This window comes from Gymnoscopelus microlampas, assembly GCF_963454915.1.
Source record: "Gymnoscopelus microlampas genome assembly, chromosome: 23".
NCBI lineage: Eukaryota > Metazoa > Chordata > Actinopteri > Myctophiformes > Myctophidae > Gymnoscopelus > Gymnoscopelus microlampas.
This window is the reverse complement of record NC_139960.1, coordinates 6,143,181-6,167,479: the sequence shown is the minus strand read 5'-3', so window position 1 is coordinate 6,167,479 and position 24,299 is coordinate 6,143,181. Positions and strand designations below refer to the sequence as shown.

The window sequence follows — 24,299 nt, the reverse complement described above, 5'->3', positions numbered from 1 at the left end:
GGCTTCTGAAAAACAGGGAAACAAGTGTTAGTGTTCTTTTCAAACAAATGCTTCACAATCAATAGTTATGAAAAAAGACAAAACAATGCTACAATATGAATAATACTGTGATTTATGCCTTGATTTCATGGATTTATTTTTGTTTTTGTGGCATTCCTAAGACAATAATTTGATGACCGTGTGTATTTCCGGTAGGAGACACAAATAATCTACTTTGTCTCTCCTACCGGATACATTAGCTGGTAGGAGACGGGAATCAAATTATTGGCTTAGGAATGCGACAAAAACAAAAAATAATCCATGGATTCAAGGCTTCATAGGGTGTGCAATTGATAGAAAATAAGTAATTTTTTGGGTGAACTCCTCCTTTAAACACTGGCCCTGGAATGACCCAAAGACACGTAGGCACACAGAAGTGAGTATGTTTGTATGCCAGGTACTTATTAAAGCATACTTTCAAATGGAAACGAATATACTAAATAATACATTGCATCCACGACGTGAAAACACAGCAACTATACCAGTTAACTACACCACTGTACCAGTATGCAAACACAGTCTTACTTAAGTAGGGGTGCGACTGCTATTATACTGCTTCTGGGTGAATACAGTAACTGCCTTTAAAACTAAATTGTGATTTTGAGAGACCAATTTCATCCAATCAGGAGAGAGAACTCATACAGGACACATCCTATACAATCAAGTTGTTGATTATGGTTGGATGAAATTGCCAACACACCCTTCATTTTCTGTTTAAAAAGGACCTGCAGAGACAGGCTGTTCCCTGTTACTAAACAAACACAAAGCAATGATGGCTATCAGCTTTCTATAAACTGGACAATAGCAAAGAAACAGTGCCAAGATCCATCTTGAAAACTGTCATATTGTGCTGAAATATTGGCCACATATGGATAACCACACCTCTAATCACCCCCCTACTATCACCTTTCAGTCAGCTGACTCGTCCACGCCTTTATCTCCTCCAGGCTGGATTACTGCAATGCACTACTCATCGGGATCCCTAACAAGAGCCTCCAAAGGCTCCAATACATCCAAAACAGCGCTGCTAGGGTCCTGATGAGAGTGCGAAAATATGACCATATCACACCCACCCTCCGCTCACTTCACTGGCTCCCCATCTCCTTCAGGACCCAATACAAGATTTCCCTTCTCACCCATCAGTGCATTTACGGCAACGCCCCCCCCCCCCCTCAAAGAACTCCTCACCCCAAAACCTGCCACCCGAAGCCTCCGCTCCAACAACACCAACCTTCTTGTTGTCCCTGACACCAACCTCCGCACCATGGGCCACGGGCCTTCTGCCACACAGCCCTATGTCTGTGTAATGCCCTCCCAGACCACCTGAGAGCGCCACAGTCCACTGATGCTTTTAAAAATGGACTAAAAACCTACCTTTTAAAAAAAGCATTTTTCTAATTTTTCATGGACTTTGTTTGTTTTTCGTATTGAGTTTTAATTTCTAAATGTTGGCCCTTTAGTTTAGCCTGGTTGGGTCTATTGTAATTGTTTTGTTGCCTATGCTGTTTTTATGCTCTGCTTTTAATCTGTAGCACTCTGACATCCGTGAGAATGTAAAGTGCGTTATAAATAAAATGTATTATTATTATTATTATTAGCTGACAACTATAGAAAATGTAAGCAACATATACTTGTCACCTGAATACCAGTGGTTCTCAAACTATTGTAATGTCAAAGAGCTTCCATTTTTTAGCCTATGCATTAAACCACAGACCCCCCACAACCTAGTATTTGACCCCAAGACAATGTCAATAAGCCAACATTAGATAGTTACACACCTTGCAGTAGGCCTGGGATGGTGTGTCTGTCACCTGGGTCCGCAGCAGGAGCTGTAAAAAAAAGAAATACAATATTTTAGACACAAAGCTATGAAAGTACATGCATATCAATAGACAATAGCAGATCTACAAGCTGACAAGTGTCCAACAAGCTGACAAGTGAGCTTGTAAGCCTACAAGCTCACAACATGTTGCATTGTGAGCTTGTAGATCTGCCATTTTCAAATAGCCAAAGTTTAAATGGGGCTGAAGTGGTTAATGTACCCTATGTTTTTTTAAACAATAACCAAAATCTACAAAGTAACTAAAGTTTTGTAACAATTGTAGTGGATTAAAAGTACAATATTTGCCTCTGAGCTGTAGTGGATAGAAGTACAAGTACAGTATTTTTCTATGCAAACTGATACAGTAAAAATCACTGTTTTTGCTGGCAGCAGTGGCACACTATTACACTGTTCATATGGCAGTCAAAGAGTTAAGCTACAGAGTATATATATTGGCAATGCCTCCTTAAAAACGGACAATGGACTGACCACAAGAAAATGTCCATATGCTAACATTAGATAGTTAGATCTAAAAGGTTTTGATTTGCACATGTGTCATGTTATGTTAAACAAACCTTGCAGTAGTGCAGTCTGGGACGGTCCCCTCAGTCCACAGCTGTGTTGGCCAAGATATCAGATCCGGTGTACAGCCACGCCACAGCTGAAAATGTCAAGCAAAAATACTGTATTTTAGACACAAATATATATTTGTCACTATATAAATATAGTGACAATAGCAGATCTACAAGCTCACAAGTTATCTACAAGCTGACAAGTGAGCTTGTCGATCGGCTATTTAAAATAAGGCAACAAGTTTACAGTGAGCTTGTAGATCTGCTATTTTCCAAACATTAAACTCACAGTGAGCTTGTAGATATGGAGAGAAGGAGAGAAGGGGAGAGGAGAGGAGGGGAGGGGATATATATCTGCTATTTTTGAATAGTCAAAGTGTAAAATAATGCTTTTTAGCTCAAATGAAAAAGTGACACAGACGCTTCCTCAGGTCTTAGTGGGTTAATGCAAGGCAGTTGAAGAGCCACATACATACATACATACATACAGCCACATATACAATGGCCTCACGACACTGGGTTTCTGTGGTTAGCTGGTTTTCCTCACAGACGGGAGCTCTGTCGCCAGCATTTGGACCACCTGTAACAGTGTAGAAACCACATACTGCTGCAATACTTTCCAGTGATATGCATTTACTATAAGGATCCATCTTCACAGTTGCTAGACAGTGGACTGGGGGAAACATGACATGTTGCACTGGTTCTTCCTGTGTGTGTGTGTGTGTGTGTGTGTGTGTGTGTGTGTGTGTGTGTGTGTGTGTGTGTGTGTGTGTGTGTGTGTGTGTGTGTGTGAACATGTGACTTCCCCCTTAAATTCTAGCTACAATCAAAATCACACACCCGTCAGTGGCTGAACATTTCTGCTCTTTTCTTGTCCCTCTGATGCTTCTTTTTGAAGTGATTTCACTCGCCATGCCACTACTTACTGTTACTGCCATACTGTTCCTAAAACACAAGAAGAAAAGACGGGGGAAAAGTGTCATTTGGTTTTAATGAGCATGTGTAAATGTGCGTTAGACTGGTGTTTTATGTACTTACATAGCCAAAATTTCCCTGGGGATCGGCCAGGTATGGGAATAAGGCAGTGATGCCCTTTGCATAGTCCTCTTTAACACGCCTTGAAGGACTAGTCCTACAGTACACACACACACACACACACTTATGAGATCCAAACAAAAGTATTGCTGTGCCGCTGCCTTCTGCAAAAAGGAGGATTTTGGCCTGCACCAAGTACAACCAAAATTGTGTATTGGGTGCATAATTTTTAGATGACAACATACCCATGTTCACTTGCCATGTGTGCAACCAATATCTTCACCATGTCGCGTCTTCTGGTATCCGTTAGGCTTTTTGTCCAAGCATACTCGGTAAGGATCCTCTCTCCGCCAGGTCTGTCCTTCAGAATTTCAACCATCTAAGTGGAAGTAAAAAAAAAGGGAGGGGAAACACAGGGATAGACAGTAATATTTTAAAGCACTGGTTCTACAGGCCACTACATTTGGTGGCCAAGTATATTTAAGGTAACAAAAATGTAAACCATGACCCCCCCCCCCCCCCCCCCCCAAAAAAAAAAAAAAAAGCAACGCTTACCTGAGCGAGACGAGTCAGGTCAGCTCTGTTTCTTGGAGCAGGACTGATGGTGTCATCCGAGTCCCCGTCATTGTCTGCACCAGAGCTGAGAAAGGAGCTGCTGCTGCTGGCAATGGAATTGCTTGCAGAGGGGCTCACTGAATCTAGCAATAATGTTGACATAACAAGTGTGATTAGCAAGAGAGGAATGTTTGTGGCAAGTGTAATGTAAAAAGCTCACATTAGATACGGAAGGATCCACACACCAACAAAGTTCTTCCTCAGACACTTTCTCTCTTTTACTTACATTGGGCGTGTAGAAACAAAGATCATTTCAAAGTACAAAAATATACCTGTGTGACATTTTAGGTTAGCCAGGACTGTATGGATGAGGCTATAAGGCTCCATGTTGATAAGCAACAGAACTCACCTTCAGGATTTGGGTCTTGGGGTGAACAAATCTCCAACACACCAAGGTCTGGTTTCTTTATAAAAAACTGAAACGCCTCCTCGTCAACTTCAGTGTTCAAGTCATCATAGACTTTTAAGTCTGAGGTACTAGGAATTTCAAATTTCTTGGCAACTGAAGACAAAACAAGATTGCATAAGCTTATTGATAAATCTGTTGTGCAATTGATTTAATTTGTATTAATGTGTCATAAAAATGGATTAAAATAGCCACAGAAAATTCAATCATATGAGGAAGATTGACAGCCCTACTGAAGACATTGAATCACTCTATCCTAAATAAAATGGATTGTGCCTTGTACTGTACACCCAGCATGTTGTTGCATATGACAGTGGTTCTCAATGTTTCATGTCAAGGACCCCCCAAATTGACAATTAGCCCACAGACCCCCATTTGAAAAGATATGCCAGGGACCCCCATAATAAGAAGACTTTTACGGCTCTAGCAGTGATTCTCAACCCTTTTAATGGACCCCCATTTAATGGCATGTCTATCTCTGGGACCCCAATTTATATTGTAAAATCAATGTTAAGACAGTGTAAAAATGGAACCAAATGGACCCCAATAATTTGTACACCATCAATGGCATAGGGCATGCTGTGGAACAATGTTTCACTCACCACACTCCAGAAATGATGTAAAAGACAGTGGTCCCTCAAAGCAGATGTATTTCTGCCGGTCAAGATGTTTCACACGTACAGCATGCATGCTTTGATGGAGAAAACATAATAATGTTACAACTCATGCAGTATGAGGAGTGTTACAATTAGAAACTATTACAAAAGCACTATCTACAGGCAGGCTATCTAGCAGTGGTGTAAAGTAACAAAGTACATTTACTTAAGTACTGTACCTAAGTACAATTTTGAGGTATTTGTACTTTACTTGAGTATTTCAAATATACTATTGTAATTACTTTTACTCCACTACATCTCAGAGGCAAATATTGTACTTTTACTCCACTACAATTATTTGAAAGCCATTTTAGCCCTACTTTATAAATATGCTACTTGAAAATAGCAGATCTACAAGCTCATGAGCTTGTAGATCTGCTATTTTTCAAACATTCTAGTACTTTAAGTATATTTTATGTTTGAAGTTTAAACACAGAAACACAAGGAGACAAAGAGATGTTGAGCTCTCTCAGATGTCTCACCTGTCTTTAGCGACTTCTTTCTTCTCCTTCTCCTTGTCCTCTTCCTTGCCCTTGTCTTTGTCCTGGTCAGTGATGATGTCCGACACCAGTTTGAGGGCACGTTCTGTGATGGACACAATCTTCTGGATAGCTTGGAGTTCATCCTCTGAGGGATAAATGGCTGCATGCTTGGTCATTACGTAGCCATCGTCTGAAGAGTCGGGGCGACGAGGCGGCTAAAAGAGAAATGGTGGAAAGAAAACTATTCATTCACAGGACAAGAAAGGAATCGCAATGAGGTTTCAATTTAGTTTATGTAAGAGTATTCCAAAGATGCAATTCTGTAACCAATTACTTTTTAATGACAAAGACATAGTTCTGCAACAAGTTACTTGATTAACAGAACGCAAAACTGCATTCAAATAGTAAAAAATCACACCCAGTGTGAAGTGGGCGGTGTGTGGTCATCACAACATGACTCACTTAAAAAAAAGGATAAATTACTTTTTTTTAAGTCCATACTGCTATTCATAGGGCTGCACATGTGTCATGTGTTTTGCTAGCCAATCACAGTCCTGAATTTGCAAAGTCAGCCAATCACATTACAGCTAGTGGTGATGACACTAGCTGTAATGTGATTAGCTGACTTTGCAAAAGTATCGATTTGCATTAACAATGGAAGGGTTAGGGGTATACAATGCGTTGTAGACTATTGGCCAATCACGGTGCAGGATTGGTCAGTGTCCAAAACTCACTTATAGGGGGCGGCTACACCGCCCCAAAAATCACACCCAGTGTGAAGTGGGCGGTGTGTGGTCATCACAACATGACTCACTTAAAAAAAAGGATAAATGACTTTTTTTTAAGTCCATACTGCTATTCATAGGGCTGCACATGTGTCATGTGTTTTGCTAGCCAATCACAGTCCTGAATTTGCAAAGTCAGCCAATCACATTACAGTTAGTGGTGATGACACTAGCTGTAATGTGATTGGCTGACTTTGCAAAAGTATCGATTTGCATTAACAATGGAAGGGTTAGGGGTGTAGACTGTGTTGTAGGCTATTGGCCAATCACAGTGCAGGATTGGTCAGTGTCCAAAACTCACTTATAGGGGGCGGTTACACCGCCCCAAAAATGTGAATTGGGCGGTGTGGTCATCGCAGTGATGGAAGCTCACTTAAAAAAAAAAGTTTTTTTTTAAAGTGCATAGTCCTATTTATAGGTTATTAATTTCATCATGTGTCTCGCTAGCCAATCACAGTGCTGAATAGAGTCAGCGGGGGTGTCCAGGGGCCACCCATTGTGGGTGGAAGGGGTGTACAATGGGTGGCCAATCACAGTCCAGGAGTGAACTATTGGCCATTAGACTGCATGGTTAAACTAGGTTATACACTTGTTATTCTACAAGGCACAGAACTTCAAGAAATGTCAGGTTTGGAAACGCACGCCTGGTCGCCGTCCATCACTACACAAGTTGGCAGAGACTTATCCAGACATTGGCATGTAGCCTTTGAGTGCAAAGCACGCTCTGTGAAACCAGCTTCACTCTTTTATTAGTGATGAGTGTTTGAACCACTTTCAACCTGGTGTCCCTATTTTGGGCACGTCATTATAGGTGCAAATTGTCAAAAATAAAATGTTTTATCATTTTTAAAGTGAAAATGGAAGTCGTTTTCTTTATTCATTGTGTGATAAGTACATAGGGGTTCAATGACTTAAACCCTATATACTTAGATGGGTGTGCAAGGGGTCTGTAATTGGCCCCGTCCTTTTCTATCACTCATCAATCTCTGCCGATCTACAAGCTCACACAATGCCTCGTGACGTGTAGTGAGACGATTTTTGTTTTCACTGAATGTTTGCCTATTACGACGAGCCCCGAAGACTTAAACCCTATATACTTAGATGGGTGTGCAAGGGGTCTGTAATTGGCCCCGTCCTTTTCTATCACTCATCAATCTCTGCCGATCTACAAGCTCACACAATGCCTCGTGACGTGTAGTGAGACGATTTTTGTTTTCACTGAATGTTTGCCTATTACGACGAGCCCCGAATAGGGACGCTAGGATTCATGTGGTTGAACTGGTTAAATGCAGAGCTATACTAATCAAACAGGAATACAGCAAAAACACAGTACAGAGCATAATGGCAACAAGGTGAAGAATGAAGTCATTGTCAAATACCGCCAGGAGACGTCAAAATTCAAAGGGGACCTACTGACCGACAGAGTTGATCTTGGGGGGCGGAGGCCTTCTTGACGGGGGCGGTGGAGTTGGCAGACGACAGACTGTTGCCGAGCGCGTTCTTGCCGAGCGCCCCCCCGCCACCGCTCACTATGTTGACCGGCTTCAGGTAGTAGGAGGAGTTGTGGGTGTGGAGGCAGAAGCATTGGAGGAGGAGGTGCCCATGGACAGGGACGAAGAGGTGGTGCTGGAGCTGCCCAGGCCAGAGGAGGGGGTCTTACTGGGGGCGGCCGTGGTGGAGGAGGAGGTCTGGGTGACCACGCTGGGCTCCGTGGAAGGGATGGGGGTTTCCCCAGCTTGGTGTGAAGCTTCACCACCTGGGGAACGGAGCAGAGCAACACGTTTGAGGGTTTGTTGTAAAAAGCAGCTGTCCAAACCCTTTTCTAAATCAGTGGTTCTCAAACTTTTTCGTGCCAAGGACCCCCAAATAGACTCTTATTAGCCCGCGGACCCCCATTTGAAAAGATAAGCCAGGGACCCCCATAATAGAAGATTTTTACGGCTCTCTAGCAGTGATTTTCAACCATTTTAATTTCAAGGACCCCCAGTGTGACATGCATTAGGCTACGGACCCCCATTTAATAGCATGTATGTCTCTGGGACCCCAATTCATATTGTAACATCAATGTCAATTTAACTCTGAGAGTGTACAAATGGAACCAAATGGACCCTAACGGGTCCATTTGGTTCCATTTGTACACTCTCAGAGTTAAAGACCCATAAGGGTCCATTTGGTCCCTTAGCTGGGGACCCCCTGGAACCCCCTCAAGTACCCCTAGGGGTCCCCGGACCCCACTTTGAGAACCAATGTTCTAAATTACATTGTGTATTGTAACGACATGTATGTTTACGACACTGAATTTTGTTAACTAACACCACTAAACTAAAAGCCTATCCATCCATCCAACATATCACTGTTTATTTGCCATCCTAGGCAGCATGATAGCAAAGCCATGTTCAGCCATTGCTTGAGCATCATGCAAATTGCTGTGTGGCTTTGATTGATTGAATTCTTTATCAGCAGTTTGCAAAAAGTACAGAGGCACAGTAAGGCCTACACAATAATGCTAAAAGGATAACACAAAAATCCCTGAGGGCTTGTTTCCATTGTGGTCCTGCGTATTCAATTCATAAAGGCCGAGTTCTGTAGGTGGACACATGTTTTTTTTTCTAAAATGAAATTATAGCTATTCAATAAAGGCTTTACCTTCAAGAAGGATTGCCCCTTTTCTTTTCAATTGAAATTTAAAAAAATAAATTGTACATCATGCTGAATATCAGTATTGTGGTAAGATCTAAAAACACTGCAGCATGATTTAATACCACAACACAGTCACAGACAAACGTTGGTAATCATTCCAGCGTGCGTCAGTACGGCCAATGCTCTCATATCATAAATCTCATATTTGGGAACACACATGTTGACATCTTTGCTTTAATTGCCAAAACACGTCAAAGCTAAAGTTCCCCTTATGACTTATGAAGCTGTAAAAGGATTGGCTTATGTCTTTATTAAACCAGATATGCAAATATGTTCTGTTTTTTTGTCCTTCTAAACACCTGAACCAAGCATAGAACTTGCGTACCGGTCATATATGCATACATCTGTGCCAAATATACACAGTATAGAGACAAGTACACAATGTCCAGTAAGCCTGCCTGTATGTGGGCGTGTGTATATTGAATGAGGGTTAATATCTTTTGTGACCGTTTACAATCCATTATGTTCCTAAATAATGTGTTTATCGGTGTCAGCCAGGGGTCTATAATGGGCCCCCTCCTTTTTTACCCCTTTACAAATATCTACAATCTCACAGTGCGACACGTTGAAAGATTGTAGATTAATGTAGTTAACCACATTAATCCTGGCTTACCCATTTTGGGCATGCCATTATAGGCAAAGGTTTAAAGACTTAAAAAATATGTTTATCAAAGTTCTCACATTTTGAAAAATAGTCAATGTATAAAACTTCATAAGACAAGCTGTGAGCTTGTATCCCAAAGTACAAATTAGTGCTTACGTGGTTAAGCCTAATCCATAGGTAAAATGGTGTCGCTGGTCAAAAAGAACTGATCTATGCGAGCAAGTGACACATGATGGTAATACATGGTAGCATAAAATAAATACATTACCTTCTGATGCTTGGCCCCACGGATATGAGCGGCGTAAGCGTCGGCTCCGGTGCAGGAGACGTCACACAGCTCACAGCGGAGCTGGTTCTGGACGCCGCGGGCAGAGCTGCTGGTTCCTCCACTGCTGCTGCTGCTACTGCTGCTCTGAGACACCTTGAGAGCCGCTTCCTTCTTCTTGTGCTTCTGGCCCTCCAGGTGCTCCTTGTATGTCTGGTTGGAGAGGAAGGGGGGTTACTATTCCTTCATTTGAGACACCATTTGCTTCAAATGTAGGACGTATAATGCAAGCCAAGCATGGCGTTTCAGCATAAAATCTAATCATGTATTAAGTCGGACAAACCTGCAAAGTTTGTTAAACTAATTTGATCAGTGTAAATGTAGAATTGATCTACAGCTTTTCAAGGTACTCAAACAAGCTTGTAGATCAGGTTTGTTTTTGGTCTATAACAACATGCCCAAAATAGGGAGGCGAGGTTCAAAGTGATCCCCACCAGTCTTTAGGCTTCAAAGACCAAGGACTACAGAGACAAGTGTGAGTGTGCTCACCTGCGGGCCTGCACAGCTGATCTTACACCCGTCACAGTAGTGGATCTGAGGGGGTTTGGGCGGCTGCTTAGGAAGGGCGGCTTCTTGGTGAAGGTGCTGCCCGTCCACGCTGCTGTAGCGGCTACCGCGGCCACCGCCTGCTTCTGTTGCTGCTGCTGCTGGTAATATGTGGAGGCAGCAGAGTACACGGCAGCCTCGTAGCCCGAGTAAGACGTACCTATGGAGCAGGAATAGGGGCAGTGATGAAGAAATGCATTTCAATAAAATATATTTTTTAAAGATATCAATAGGCTCTATTCACAGCAGCCATATTATGAAGACATTCACAGGTGTTACCAATGATACTAATGAAGGCTCTGTTCCATTCTGGTCAAACAGAGTCAGGGTGCTGATATTGTGCATGTTAGCTCACTAGAAACACTCTGTTACACCAGTGGGTCTACAGTTGGGGTCCAGGGACCCTCATGGGCTTCCAAATGGCCCCTTGCAGGTGTGTAACTCTGAGAGTGTACAAATGTATGTAAATTTGTACACTCTCAGAGTTATGGGGGTCGTGGGAAACCACTGTGCTACACTAAATGGAACAGAGCCTTCATTAGTATCATTGGTAACACCTATGAAAGAAGTGATAATATGGCTGCTGTGCATAGAGCCTATTCTAAGTCTACAAGCCACAGCATCGCAGAAAGAAATCAAATGCGTCAGTGTTTAACACTGGGAACTTTTGGCTTCCTCCTCCATTCTAAAATGTGCAGTCTAGCTAAACTGTGTTTTGAGTGACAAGATTCTGCATCTACGCCCGATGCGACACAACTCGCGTACGTTGAATAATTATGTTCGACTGAAGTGAATTTTGCGCAAGCGAATACGAGCGACAGCCTACAGTATGTATGGGGAACGTTGCAAAGTAATGAACACGTTGCATCCATTCAAATTATTCAAAAATAGCAGATGTACAAGCTCGCAGCGCGGCAGGAAGTGATGACCGTGAGATTGTACATCTGCTATTTTTGAACATTTATTGAGAGATCTTTTAAGTGTTCTTAAAACGTGTTTTGCTATACAGCTAAAATCTAAAATGGCAGATGCTTTCCCGGTTTTAATGGGTTATTATAACGATGGCACCCAGATCAATTAAATGTGTTTCTGCAGCTCACATTCTACTATGTTGCTCGACTACGTTTGGGTTTAGCGTGTGGGTAACTTGTATGTGTGGGTGACGGCCGGGCATTTCCTTACCAGAATATGTGACAGCGTTGGTGCTGTAGGTCGGGCTCTGGGAGTACGACGGCACTACGGACGCTCCAGCAGAGGGTACGGGCTGCACGGTGGACGACACCGGGTAGATGGAGAAGGTGGAGGTGGCCTGGCTGGGCGTGGCCGGTTTGATGGCAGTCACCTGGCGCGTCTGCTGGGTCTGGGTGTACGGCGTCATACATTGCGTGTACGCTGGTTTGGGAGCTATGTGGGGAAATAGAGAATATTACAAAACGATTACTTTTTTTTTTAAGGTTGCACAAAACACAAAACATATCCATTATCCAAAAACCATGTGGGATATAAACAACACATGTTTTTGTTGTTCTCTTGTCCTTAATAAACTGGTTTGGCATCAGCAGCCATGAGTGTGCCGTGACTCTTTGATGTTTTAAGAAATAAATGTTTGTTGTGGTCGGGTCATTGTGAAACATTTTCAAAAGTAGCCGAGTATACAAGCGTTGTGAGAACCACACTTATAGATTGACCTTTTTTTGTACAAATGGAAGCAAATGGACCCTAATGCAGTGGTGGGGTCCAGGGACCCTCAGGGTTCCTTGAGGTGGTTCCAAATGGACACGTACAGGTCTGGAACTTTTGAGAGAGTTTGTACACTCTCAGAGTTATGAGGGGTCATTGCGATCCGCCTCATGACAAAAGAGAGACGGCCGTTACCATACCACTTGAGAAAGAGGTACTCTAACCCACCGATTCCCAGTGTGGGTCGTGGACCAATTTGTATGGGTCACACGAGTAAATATGTTTATTTTGTGTTTCCTAACTTCCTAATTTTTTTATTATTTCAAAAGATTATCAAAACATTCCCAACAAAAAACTTTTTTTTCGAAAGCATACAAATACATTTAAAAATCCATTAATTAGAGGGGGAAAAGTACTTTTATGTCCACTACATCTCAGAGGCAAATATTGTACTTTTACTCCACTACAATTATTTGAAAACTTCAGTTACTAGTTACTTTTAAGATATAAATTATTATTACATTATAAAACATACCTTAACCACTTTATCCTTATTTTATACATAGTCTATTTGAAAATAGCCGATCTACAAGCTCACAGAGCGCGACGCCTTGTGAGCTTGTAGATCTGCTATTTTCAAATATTTAGTACTTTTACTTTTGATACTTTAAGTACATTCTGATGCCAATACTTTTGTACTTTTACTCAAGTCAATTTTGAATTCTGGACTTTTACTTGTAACAGAGTATTTTTATATTGCAGTATTGGTACTTTTTACTAAGTAAAGAATTTGATTACTTTTTCCACCACTGCTCGCACGCTCAATAACTTTGTTATTGTGCAACAGTGAAACGTGTCTGGGCGGAAACAATTGCTTGACAGTTTGGTTCCGCATCGACAGTTTCTCCACAATTTAGAGGCAAATGTGGGCACATAATCATAAATATGATGATCCTAATATACAATTGAGAGTGGCGCGCATGCGCGACCGACACGGTACGACCGACCGTGTACCGTCTACTCTCATTACGGTCCTTTTCAACCCCAAAACAAGCCACAAAAGAAGCGCGACCGTCCGTTTACAATAAGCGGACATGGCAGTTGTTGCCAGGTTCAGCGAGAGATACAAGCAACCAGGTTAATGAAAACAAACAACCCCAAAGCCACGGCGTCCTCTAACATTAGTCAACCCAGTACAATGCTCGGTGCAGATAAACACTTGTTGAACCAAACAGTGCGTCCAACAGCATCTCCTTCTAGCGTTAAACTCGTGTTACTCTATCAGTGGTTCTCAAACTTTTTCATGTCAAGGACCCCCAAATAGACGCTTATTACCCCACGGACCCCCATTTGAAAAGATAAGCCAGGGACCCCAATAAGAGAAGGTTATTACGGCTCTCTAGCAGTGATTCTCAACCATTTTAACTTCAAAGGACCCCCACTTTGACATCCATTAGGCTATTGACCCCCATTTAATGGCAATTATATCTCTGGGACCCCAATTTATATTGTAAAATCAATGTTAATTTAACTCTGAGAGTGTACACATGGAACCAAATGGACCCGTTAGGGTCCATTTGGTTCCATTTGGACACTCTCAGAGTTACAGACCCATAAGGGTCCATTTGGTTCCTATCCTATCCATCATTTAGCTGGGGACCCCCTGGAACCCCCTCAAGTACCCCTGGGGGTCCCCGGACCCCACTTTGAGAACCAATGAGTTATATCACCACTTTTAACAGCCTGCTCAGGGACTACAGATGAAAGCTAGCTTCTGGCTAGCCCCTTTCAGGACCCTGTTTACCTTTTTTGTATGTGGGAAGACGGTAACCAGGGTCCCTTGACGCTCAAAGCACTCTCTCTCATATTCGCGGGTACCACTGTCTCGTCTCGGGCTAATAGCTCGTCGCTGGGAAGTTGCAGAGATTTCTCAAAGGTACCAAAAAGAGCAATACTAAACCGCGGTTAATCTGCATTAATGCGCTCGGATCGGCGCTGCCGTTTAACATTTTTAATCATTTAGTAAAGCTAAATTTCCTCTCTCAAACAATGCTCCACTTCCCATGTCCCGCCTCCCCGCGTTGTGATTGTCATGCAAGCATGTAGGAGCTCGCCAATCAGAGGCAGTACCGTAGGACCATAGAGTTATGCGTAGGACGCGCAGCTTGTCAGTCACAACGCGGGGAGGCGGGACATGGGAAGTGGAGCATTGTTTGAGAGAGGAAATTTAGCTTTACTAAATGATTAAAAATGTTAAACGGCAGCGCCGATCCGAGCGCATTAATGCAGATTAACCGCGGTTTAGTATTGCTCTTTTTGGTACCTTTGAGAAATCTCTGCAACTTCCCAGCGACGAGCTATTAGCCCGAGACGAGACAGTGGTACCCGCGAATATGAGAGAGAGAGTGCTTTGAGCGTCAAGGGACCCTGGTTACCGTCTTCCCAAATACAAAACAAGGTAAACAGGGTCCCGAAAGGGGCTAGCTTCTGGCTAACTCTGGTTCATTACACGGATGTGAAAACCAACATGTTGATTAATGTGCACTGTCCCTGGTAAATAAATAAACATGATAGCAATACTGTTGATAATGTAATCATTTAAAACGTCACTGCCATACAGAAGTTGTAAGCATACTTTTATAGCCGTTAGCACTGGTTAGCCTATAGTTGACTAGTCGTTTTTAACCCAGTTTCAGAGCAATCGTCGCTGCTTAAAGTTAGTTTTAGCAGATCTACAAGCTCAATTTTAACAGACAAGATATAACAAATGCCATGTTGATTAAAAGCTGCATTCTGCGTTGTATAATGAATCGTAATATGGACAGGTCGATTGTGACATGAGTTTATGTAAACAAACCATTACCCAGAGTCCTGGGGCCTGAAACAAACTTAACCTGGCGTTTGCACTTAATTCATTTAAGGACCGTACATGTACATAAACGTTCACATTTCAAATATAAAGTTCTTACCTCACGGCCACGGATGTGAAAATTCTGTTCGAGCCCTCAGAAGTAACCGTATCTTCAGTATTGTTCAATAAAAAGCATTTTAATCCGATCGGTGGCCATTTTCTCAGCATGTCCGCCGTATGCTTTCAACTGCATTACCCATCGGTTGGTAGGTGTACTGCACTCTGATAGAGTGTGCCAGCTATGAGCAAATGGCCACCGATCAGATTAAGATGCGTTTTTATTGAACAATACGGAAGATACGGCTACTTCTGAGGGCCCGTACATAATTATAACATCCGTGGCCATCGGGTAAAACATTTATATTTGAAATTTGAACGTTTATGTACATGTACGGGTCCAAAAAAGGCGGGAAAAAAGTAACAAAGGCGGGGAAAAAGTAGATAAAGTAATATTACTCACCTCAGACAAAAGACGACGAAATGAAAGTAGATCAGTGATATATGAACCGAAATCAAGTAGAACAGTTTCCATTAGTAATCTCTCATCGGACGGAGCGACGTAGCATCCGCACGAAAACATGATAAGTGAAGACGAGCAGCCAGAAGGGGGGAATTTAAGGGGAGGGACCAAACAGCAAGGGCTGTGATTGGTCTGACAAGCAGACATGCGTACATGCGAGAGGGCACGACGCGAACAAACACGACACAAGCCCCGCCCCCCCCCGACACACACACACACACACACTATTACAAGCACGCACATGCGCACGAACCAAAAATAGATACATTTGTTTTCAATGCAAACGTCATTTCACTAATTTAAAAGTTAAAGAGAAGAAGTTAGCGAAATATATAACAGCAATAATAATAATAATAATAATAATAATAATATACATTCATTGTAATATTGATTTAACAATGAATATCAATGAATCAATTACATCAATACTGCAATTGTAGAAACACTCTGTTACAAGTATAGGTCTGGTAATGAAAATGTACTTGAGTAAAAGTACAAAAGTATCGGCATCAAAATATACTTAAAGTACCAGAAGTAAAAGTAGTAATTAGGCAGAATGTCACATTTTAAGTTTTCAAATGTGTAAAATGTATACAAATCATTAGAAAATAGCAGATCTACAAGCTCACAACGGTCAGGGTACTAAAGTATAATTGGTGTCCAGCGTCAAGAACAGAAACGGAAAAAAATATGTCATGATTCTGCCCATTAATAGCTTGTATACATGATTGTATCTTCTCAGTTTAGTAAAGTATGTTTACTAATGGCAGTGGATATGAATGAATATATTAATCTATTATTTGAATAGCTTGAATGCACAACATGGTACGTATGTCTATACATATGAAACACAATGTTATACATTATACCAGGGATCTTCAATAGGGGGTCCGGGACCCCTAGGGGGTCCTCAGAGTTACTACAGGGGGTCCGCCAAATCTTTGTGTGATATGATTTTTCTTTTTTTATATTAACCACTTAAACCCTAGCATCCCTTTTCTGAGGAGAACTTTAGCCAAAAATAGCAGATCTACAAGCTCGCCATGCGAGGCGTTGTGAGCTTGTAGATCGGCTATTTTTGGCAAAGAGTTATAGGTGTAGAGGGAGAAAAGAGCAGCAAACGTATATCTGAAACACCATTCTATACAATATAGAGGGGGTCCCTGCTTCATCTCTCTCTCTCAGCTAGGGGGTCCTTGGCCTGAAAACGTTGAAGACCCCTGCATTATACAACATATGCTGTACCACCCCCCAACGGGGGTCCCTGGCCTGAAAACGTTTAAGACCCCTATGACTGCCACATTTCTGTGCCCTTGTATTAGGTGTTATTACAGTGAATAATAAATCTGTAGAATGAATATATGCTTTCAAAAAAGATGCACACCTTAAAGGATTTGTCTCTCAATGATCAAGTTATTTGAAACTTGTCCGCCATCTAATCATATCATGTAATCATCCAACTATATTACATCTATGGTCTTGTATAAGATCATCCTGAACATTCCTCAAAGCCCCTTTGTTTAACTCATCACCCTATATCGGTTACATTCATCAAACAGGTGGTACCTAGTTTGTGTAATCTGAATCAGAACAGAAAGTCAAGACTAGTGTATAAATTATGTTAACACACATTGTTAGCAAACACAAACCTGAAAATAAGTATATTTAAAACCAAATCTTATCAGATGGGGGTCTGTGGACAAATACATGTTAATCTGCGGGTCCTTTTGTCGAAGCAGAAGCAGTACTCCCTGTCATCGTCGAGAAGGTGAAGGTGGCAAACGAAGAAGACTACGTCCTCACACTCTATGGGAAATGAAATCACTGAGTCTGAAGGGACAGCAGTTAAATAAAGAATCTTTATTCATATTTCTAATTAAAGTTACAATTGTGTCCTTTCACCAGACTCCCATGAACTACTACCAAAACACAAAGTACAAAGTAACCAATAACGAAAATCATACCAAACATTAAAAACACTTACAATCAGCCCATCATAACTGAAATAAAGAAAGTACAAATAGTCAAGGGAACCAATAAACTCTTGTGCTCTGCTGGGGGGAATAGCCGAGAGCTGGCTACAGCTCCTCTTTATAGTGTCAAGCTCTAATCACATGAGCTGAAATGGGGAGTGACAGGTGTCTAGCCAAGACCAGGTCAGCATAGACACTAGGACAAATAATCATTAGTGAACACATGAGCATAGAAAGACTGTAGACTGAGGTGTTAATATTTGGAATTAACATATGCTTTATCGAGAGTGAGAGCTACTGAGAAACTTCTTAGCTGTTGAATTTGAATCACTCTGCTGGGACGTGCATGACAGATTTCAGTGAAGGCCTCACCCAAGTAATGCCATTTTTTTTTACTTTAGTAATCCCTACCCATTTTACTTTAGTAAACCCTAACCCTGAAAAAGAGCATCTGCTAAATGCCTACATTTTACAATCTGTTTTGTCATCCAACACCTTTTTCTGGCCCTCCTCTGGTGCCACTGCCTGTTTGACATAGTCCTCATTGCGTCCTGTGGCAAACTTCACCTTCTCGAGTATAATGGGCAGTAGAGCTTCTGCCTCGAAAAAGCGCACTGTAACAACCATTAAGGTTTGAAGCCTTTCATTGACCACTTCAGAGACTTGAACAGTCCTGTAAAAACATACAAAAGACAAGGTAAGACATAAGATGAAGTCTACACAGCTGATGGAGCATGCATGCATTGCGCGAGTGTGTGTGTGTGTGTGTGTGTGTGTGTGTGTGTGTGTGTGTGGGGGGGGGGGGGGTCATACCATACCTATGACATGGACTGTCAGGTGCTGTCGCTCCACCCTGAGTTTGAAGTGCTGTCCGTCAAGTGTAGGCCACCAGGTTGTGCCTGAGCTCATAGGAGGGCAGGTGGGAGGCTATCAGCACCTGGGGGAGTGTAAAATAATTTGGGCATCAATTATTTTCAGTTGGTCATGAATTAATATAGCTGCTGCAGGATGCATTAAACCTTAATGCATCCTGCTAAGTCACCCCTTAATGATTAAGTGGTGACTTAGCGGTTTCACATGGGGCATCTTTGTATGTGTGCTGTAGCCACACAGCTGGTCCTAGACACGCAAGAGGACAACGTACACAGTCAAATCCCCAGTGTTCATTCAATTTGTACACTAACTAGTGACCAGGAGATTATTTTTGGGAACTAGGGCGTGGGAGAATATGTAGTTGAGCACGTTGGCCATGTCAGCTTTTTTTCTTCACGAAGTGCAAATACACACTTGAACACTTGAACAACACTCAACAGGTCTTCAAATTGCCCCTTGGTTAGTCGCCTAAGTAGCCTAAGCTTCAAAATGATGATATGTGAGGGGTGGAGGATGACGGGCAGAAAGAGCGCTAGTATATCCTAGGATATACTCACTTCTGAACTGCACAATGCTCTGAGTGTTCATGAAGAAGACCTCTCTCTCTCTGACTTCCTGTTCAGAGTAGCAGCATGGCTGTCGAGGATGTTGGCGATCTGGAAATGAGGGATAACATTCCATGTTCATAATTAAACCATTTGTCTTGATTTGAAGTAAGAAAGAACCTGTCTGAATCATGTGAATAAATATATAGCCTCATTTAGAAACGAGCGCTCGTGCATTACCTGCTGGGTGCTGGCTTGGGAACTGGCACAGCACTGAGGTTATGTTGCTGACATACTGTGTCATGTCTTTCTTGACAGCCTTCTCAACAGCAGGGAGAATGCGACCAGACACACTGGTCATGATGTCCTGCAGCTCCAACACTGGCAAGGAGGGATCTCGCATGGTCTTCATCAGCCTCTCCACCCGCTCCCTAAGCTGGGGAGATAGAAAGAACAGCATGTTTATCAACCACTGTACTGTGTTGCTATTAGCTAGGTAGGTGTTTGTTTCTTGTGCACGCGTGAACTCGGACCGTGATGCAGAAGAACGGTTCGGGCAGGCAGTAGCCATTCATGATGTGGATCAGGTGGTCCAGTGTACTGTGGAACACTCTGTGTAGCTTCCCCCCTCTCAATGCTACAGCCTGGATAGTGGGCAGGGCCCCTGTGTGCAGCTCCGCCTTAGGGACAAAAACACATAGTTAGAGGAGCATATGAACCCTAGCGTCCCTATTCTGGGGATGCCGAAATAGGTGAACATACAAGCTCACAGGCTTGTAGATCGGCAATGACACAAGAACAGGCGTAGTCCACATAATATACCTGCTGCTCTCTGCTGGGGTCGTCCAGTTGGAGCTTGGCAATGACGCAGCCAGGCTCTAGTGCAGCCCCGGCCCTCTCACATAATGAATACAACCAGACTCTGAAGCGGTCAGAGTCATCACCATCTTCATCACCTGGAAAACACACATGTTAATGCAGTTTACATCTATAAATTCATGTCCATGAAATTAGGCCGAATTTGCCGTTAATGCTCTTTCATTTGGATATCACACCTCCATCTCAGTATAGCACTGGCCAGAGAACACGTGCCCACCGTCCTCTACAGTGTACTGGATGAGTTTTCCTGCCGAGGGTGAGCGCAGCAGCGACGGGTCATTCTCCTTCTCAAAAACACAAGTCGTGTTCCCGATAGTGATGGGATACCTGCAAAATACAAAACAAACAGTACTAACCAAGTTTAACCATTGAATATTGTATATACAAATCAGAATGGCAGGGAGGATTGTGCACAAAATGCCCCAAAAATAGGCATTGGTCACCCCCCAAAAATAGGCAATCTGCAAGCTCCCAACGCGCCGGGGTGCGAGTCGACGTGTTGTGAGCTTGCAGATCGGCTATTTTCAGCAGTCCACCTTACTGTGGACATGCATGCTTGAGATGTTTTCTTTGAAATCATTTGTAGTTTTACTGTGGACATGTTTGCCTGAAAAGGAATCTTTGAAATGTTGCATCGTTTTAGAATTGTACTCCTTTAAAAGTTCAGAGATTTATAATGGAGGCGGATGGAAGGTTTTGGGACCTCAAAAAAACACTTTCACCTAGAAACTCCATTCACAGTTCAAAAATTCCACCTTACTGTGGACATGCATGCTTGAGATGTTTTCTTTGAAATCATTTGTAGTTTTGGAGATATTTAACTTTAAGCGCCCCATGCATTGTGAATGCAGCAATGGACATTTAAAGGCAGGCTTACAACTACATACTTACGCCTAGTAACCTCATTCATACTTTAAAATGTTCATCTTACTGTGGACATGTTTGCCTGAAAAGGAATCTTTGAAATGTTGCATAGTTTTAGAATTGTACTCCTTTAAAAGTTCAGAGATTTATAATGGAGGCGGATTGAAGGTTAGGGGGACCTCAAAAAAACACTTTCACCTAGAAACTCCATTCACAATTCAAAAATTCCACCTTACTGTGGACATGCATGCTTGAGATTTTTCCTTTGAAATCATTTGTGGTTTGGGAGATATTTAACTTTAAGCGCCCAATACATTGTCAATGCGGCAATGGACATTTAAAGGGAAACGAGTACAGGCTACTAATCCTACATACTTACTGCTAGTAACCTCATTCATACTTTAAAATGTTCATCTTACAGTGGACATGTTCGCCTGAAAAAGAATCTTTGAAATGTTTAATAGTTTTAGAATTGTACTCCTTTAAAAGTTAAGAGATTTATAATGGAGGTCGATGGACGAATTTGGGACCTCAAAAAAACACTTTCACCTAGAAACTCCATTCACAGTTCAAGAATTCCACCTTACTGTGGCCATGCTGCTTGAGATTTCTTCTTTGAAATCATTTGTAGTTTGGGAGATATTTAACTTTAAGCGCCCAATGCATTGTCAATGCGGCAATGGACATTTAAACCCAAAAGAGTCTTGAGTCGAACCAATTACTCCCGCGGAGACATCAAATTTCTCTTTTGGGCCTTGAAAGGCCCAAAAGAGAAATTTGATGTCTCCGCGGGAGTAATTGGTTCGACTCAAGACCCAAAAGAGAAATTTGATGTCTCCCCGGAATCATACGAGTAAGTAAAATGTATAATAAGCAAGAAAGGAAACATGGCCGCAATAAATGGATCCAGGGAGAAAGCGTGGCAAAGTATTGCCGACAAATTAAATGCACAAGTCGTCCAAAAATACATACAATTTATATGCAAGTTCATAAATATATAATTCAGTTAGGCTTAAACATGAGGAATGTATAGTGAATATTGTTATTATCGCCTACTAATCTACAACTGCACTCATTTAGAACAGTCTACATGTTTACCCACATGTATTGCACTTGTTACTTAAAGTTTACCAGCAGAGATGGGCAGTATTTTAAATACATATTTCAAATACGTTTTTGTATTTTGTCATTTGTATTTGGCTGGACAGCAATATTAAGATATAATTTGACAAGATACTGTCAGATCTTATTAGCTTACCCACACTCAGAACAAATTCAACCACAAATTGGCAGAGTAAGACTCAACCTGGTTTCTTTTTTATTTAACCACTGACCATTTGCGTGTGCCACAGAGACATTGAAGGACCGAATACTTAAATTTGAATTTAGATGCAGATTGAAATTAGTGGAAATTTCCCCAAACAACAGTCTTGATTCAGTAGATTGTAGATGTAGTAGATTCAGTCATTCTGTCAGGGTGTTTGTTTGCTGTGGATTTTAATCTTTTGACCTGCCTTCAACCTCAAATATGACCCAAAACATCTCATTAGTGTGAAAAGCCTGGTGGTACAAGAGTTAAGGTGAGGCTTTACAATCTGAAGGTGGGGGGTTTGATTCGTGCCATGCCTTTTTTTATTTTTAGATTTCAATCCATTTGTACCAGTTCATTTTTTCCTTTTAAACCAGAAATTAAGTCTTGTGCCACAGAAATATGGAAGATGAAAATGAGAACAAGATTCTTAACCTTGAAGAGTGATCATTTTCAAACCACTGGTATCAAACTAAGAACCTTGTGCATACAAACCATAGACACACACGTGGCCTGTGCTACAGCCACTTGGAAGATGCTGGTGACAACAAAATGCTTAATCAGATAAGATGTGGATGCAGACTCAATATTTTTCCAAGCACTGGCATTGAATAACTTACAAACCAACAGGAAGCGCTAAGGGCAGACAACCCTCCCAGTGTTGAGATGGAGACACCTATTGGCCGTTTTCTATATGACATGTATTAATGTATGAGGTGTACAGTATATTCAGGCGAGTGTAGCCCATGTACAAATACATTCAGATGAACTGGTGTATTGTTTTTTTTATGACACAATTATACGTACATCTCACACCAATGACCACAACCCTTTTCCTTATCCACATCCCTTCCATTAGGACTTTCCCCGGACCATGACATAAACCATAAATTAAACAACAAAACAAACTCTTTTTTTCCCCCCCAAGTTTTATTTTTCAATAAACGACTATGCAAATGTTTCAGATACCGATGACAACATGCCTGATCTAAGGCAATCACCTAAGGCCATACAAAGGACACTTGGAGTGAACAAAGTTAATGACACTCACATTTACAGAGATTGCCATGTGGAAAAATACAGGTTTATTACATACTTCCCCCCTCCTCATACACGTTTTTTTTTAAGAACTGGGGAAAACATTTACACCATTCCATGACGATAGATGGGTTGGGTTTGACTCATAACGTTTCTTACAATTTTGCCTCTACAATAAATAGTTCCAGAGCAAACGCCTCGACATTCAGCACAGACGTACACTCAATATCAAGTCCGGGCATAGAGGTAGAACATAAGTAACCTCTAGTCATCTATGCCTCAGTGAAATTAACTGTTAAAGTGGGCAGCATACTTCTTGCGGAAGCAAAGTTGGGCAAGGTTGTGGGAAGGAACTAAAGGACACGACTGTATACCTCGACAGATGTTCTAACTAGTCAAAATCACTGCAGATGACACCAATGTGAACATCATGTGCCAGTCTTATTGCTGTGAACAAAGAGTTTTAGTGAATCAGGTTCATTAAATACTTTCAACCTGACATTTTGGCCATGTCATTATAGGCAAACGTTAAAAAAAGAAAAAAAAAAGGCAATCCTTTTTAAAATAGCGGCCATTTTCACCACAACACACCATCATACGACAAAATAAGACAGAGCTTAAATAGTTAAGGTTCATCAGCGCATCAATAGAGAGGACTTACTGCTGTGACCAGTGTGAAAGATTCATCCAAATCTCATGTTGAAACGCACCAGAAAATACACACTGGACAGTCAGGAATTCAATGTGGGCGTGATTTATTTTGGAGTCTTACCTAACAGCGCTCAAAACAAAACCGCATCAAGTATAATTCATAAAACAATAGCCTACTGTCTGCACTCTGCAGAGACATTTCAGCAAGCTGAACCAAAATGTTGACTTCTTTTGAAGTATGCTGCCCGCTATACTGTGAATATTTTTTTTTTTTACAAAATCTACAGTTTGAACCAAACGTAAGTTAACTAACCTTTGTTACTGCGGTTACAGTTTCCTTCCACCCCCCCCCCCCCCCAAAGAAAATTCAGTCACTTTGATGAGTGTCATAGGTCAGTGGTTCTCAAACCTTTTAATTTCAAGGACCCCCGCTGTTGATAAGCATTGGGGCCACAGACCCCCATTACTC

The 24,299-nt window shown here is 41.8% G+C and overlaps 4 protein-coding genes across 4 annotated transcripts in view; 1 reads left to right on the top strand and 3 right to left on the bottom strand.

Moving 5' to 3' along the window:
- The window catches only part of kiaa0930, a 504,210-nt gene that overhangs the window by 157,571 nt on the left and 322,340 nt on the right, over positions 1–24,299 (top strand). The gene's annotated exons all lie outside the window — the stretch shown is intronic.
- Positions 369–15,703, bottom strand: LOC311040081 (uncharacterized protein; the record flags this gene model as incomplete). Its single annotated transcript, XM_084050153.1, has 10 exons — positions 15,639–15,703; positions 5,092–5,180; positions 4,433–4,585; positions 4,024–4,166; positions 3,714–3,847; positions 3,472–3,565; positions 3,360–3,378; positions 1,818–1,868; positions 1,236–1,362; positions 369–381 (listed from the first exon to the last, which is right to left on the bottom strand). Exons 2-10 carry the CDS (start codon positions 5,177–5,179, stop codon positions 369–371), a joined length of 822 nt encoding a protein of 273 aa, XP_083906279.1. The 5' UTR covers position 5,180; positions 15,639–15,703.
- LOC311040023 (zinc finger RNA-binding protein-like) lies at positions 5,624–11,977 on the bottom strand (the record flags this gene model as incomplete). The annotated part of the gene is made up of 7 exons (XM_084050096.1): positions 11,770–11,977; positions 10,656–10,747; positions 10,531–10,593; positions 9,985–10,194; positions 8,073–8,168; positions 7,826–7,954; positions 5,624–5,842 (listed from the first exon to the last, which is right to left on the bottom strand). Exons 1-7 carry the CDS (start codon positions 11,963–11,965, stop codon positions 5,624–5,626), a joined length of 1,005 nt encoding a protein of 334 aa, XP_083906222.1. The 5' UTR covers positions 11,966–11,977.
- On the bottom strand, positions 18,298–20,281 carry LOC311040079 (acetyl-CoA carboxylase 1-like; the record flags this gene model as incomplete). The annotated part of the gene is made up of 6 exons (XM_084050151.1): positions 20,145–20,281; positions 19,912–20,045; positions 19,623–19,769; positions 19,330–19,525; positions 19,102–19,200; positions 18,298–18,344 (listed from the first exon to the last, which is right to left on the bottom strand). The coding sequence occupies exons 3-6, from the start codon at positions 19,662–19,664 to the stop codon at positions 18,298–18,300; spliced, it is 384 nt and encodes a 127-aa protein (XP_083906277.1). The 5' UTR covers positions 19,665–19,769; positions 19,912–20,045; positions 20,145–20,281.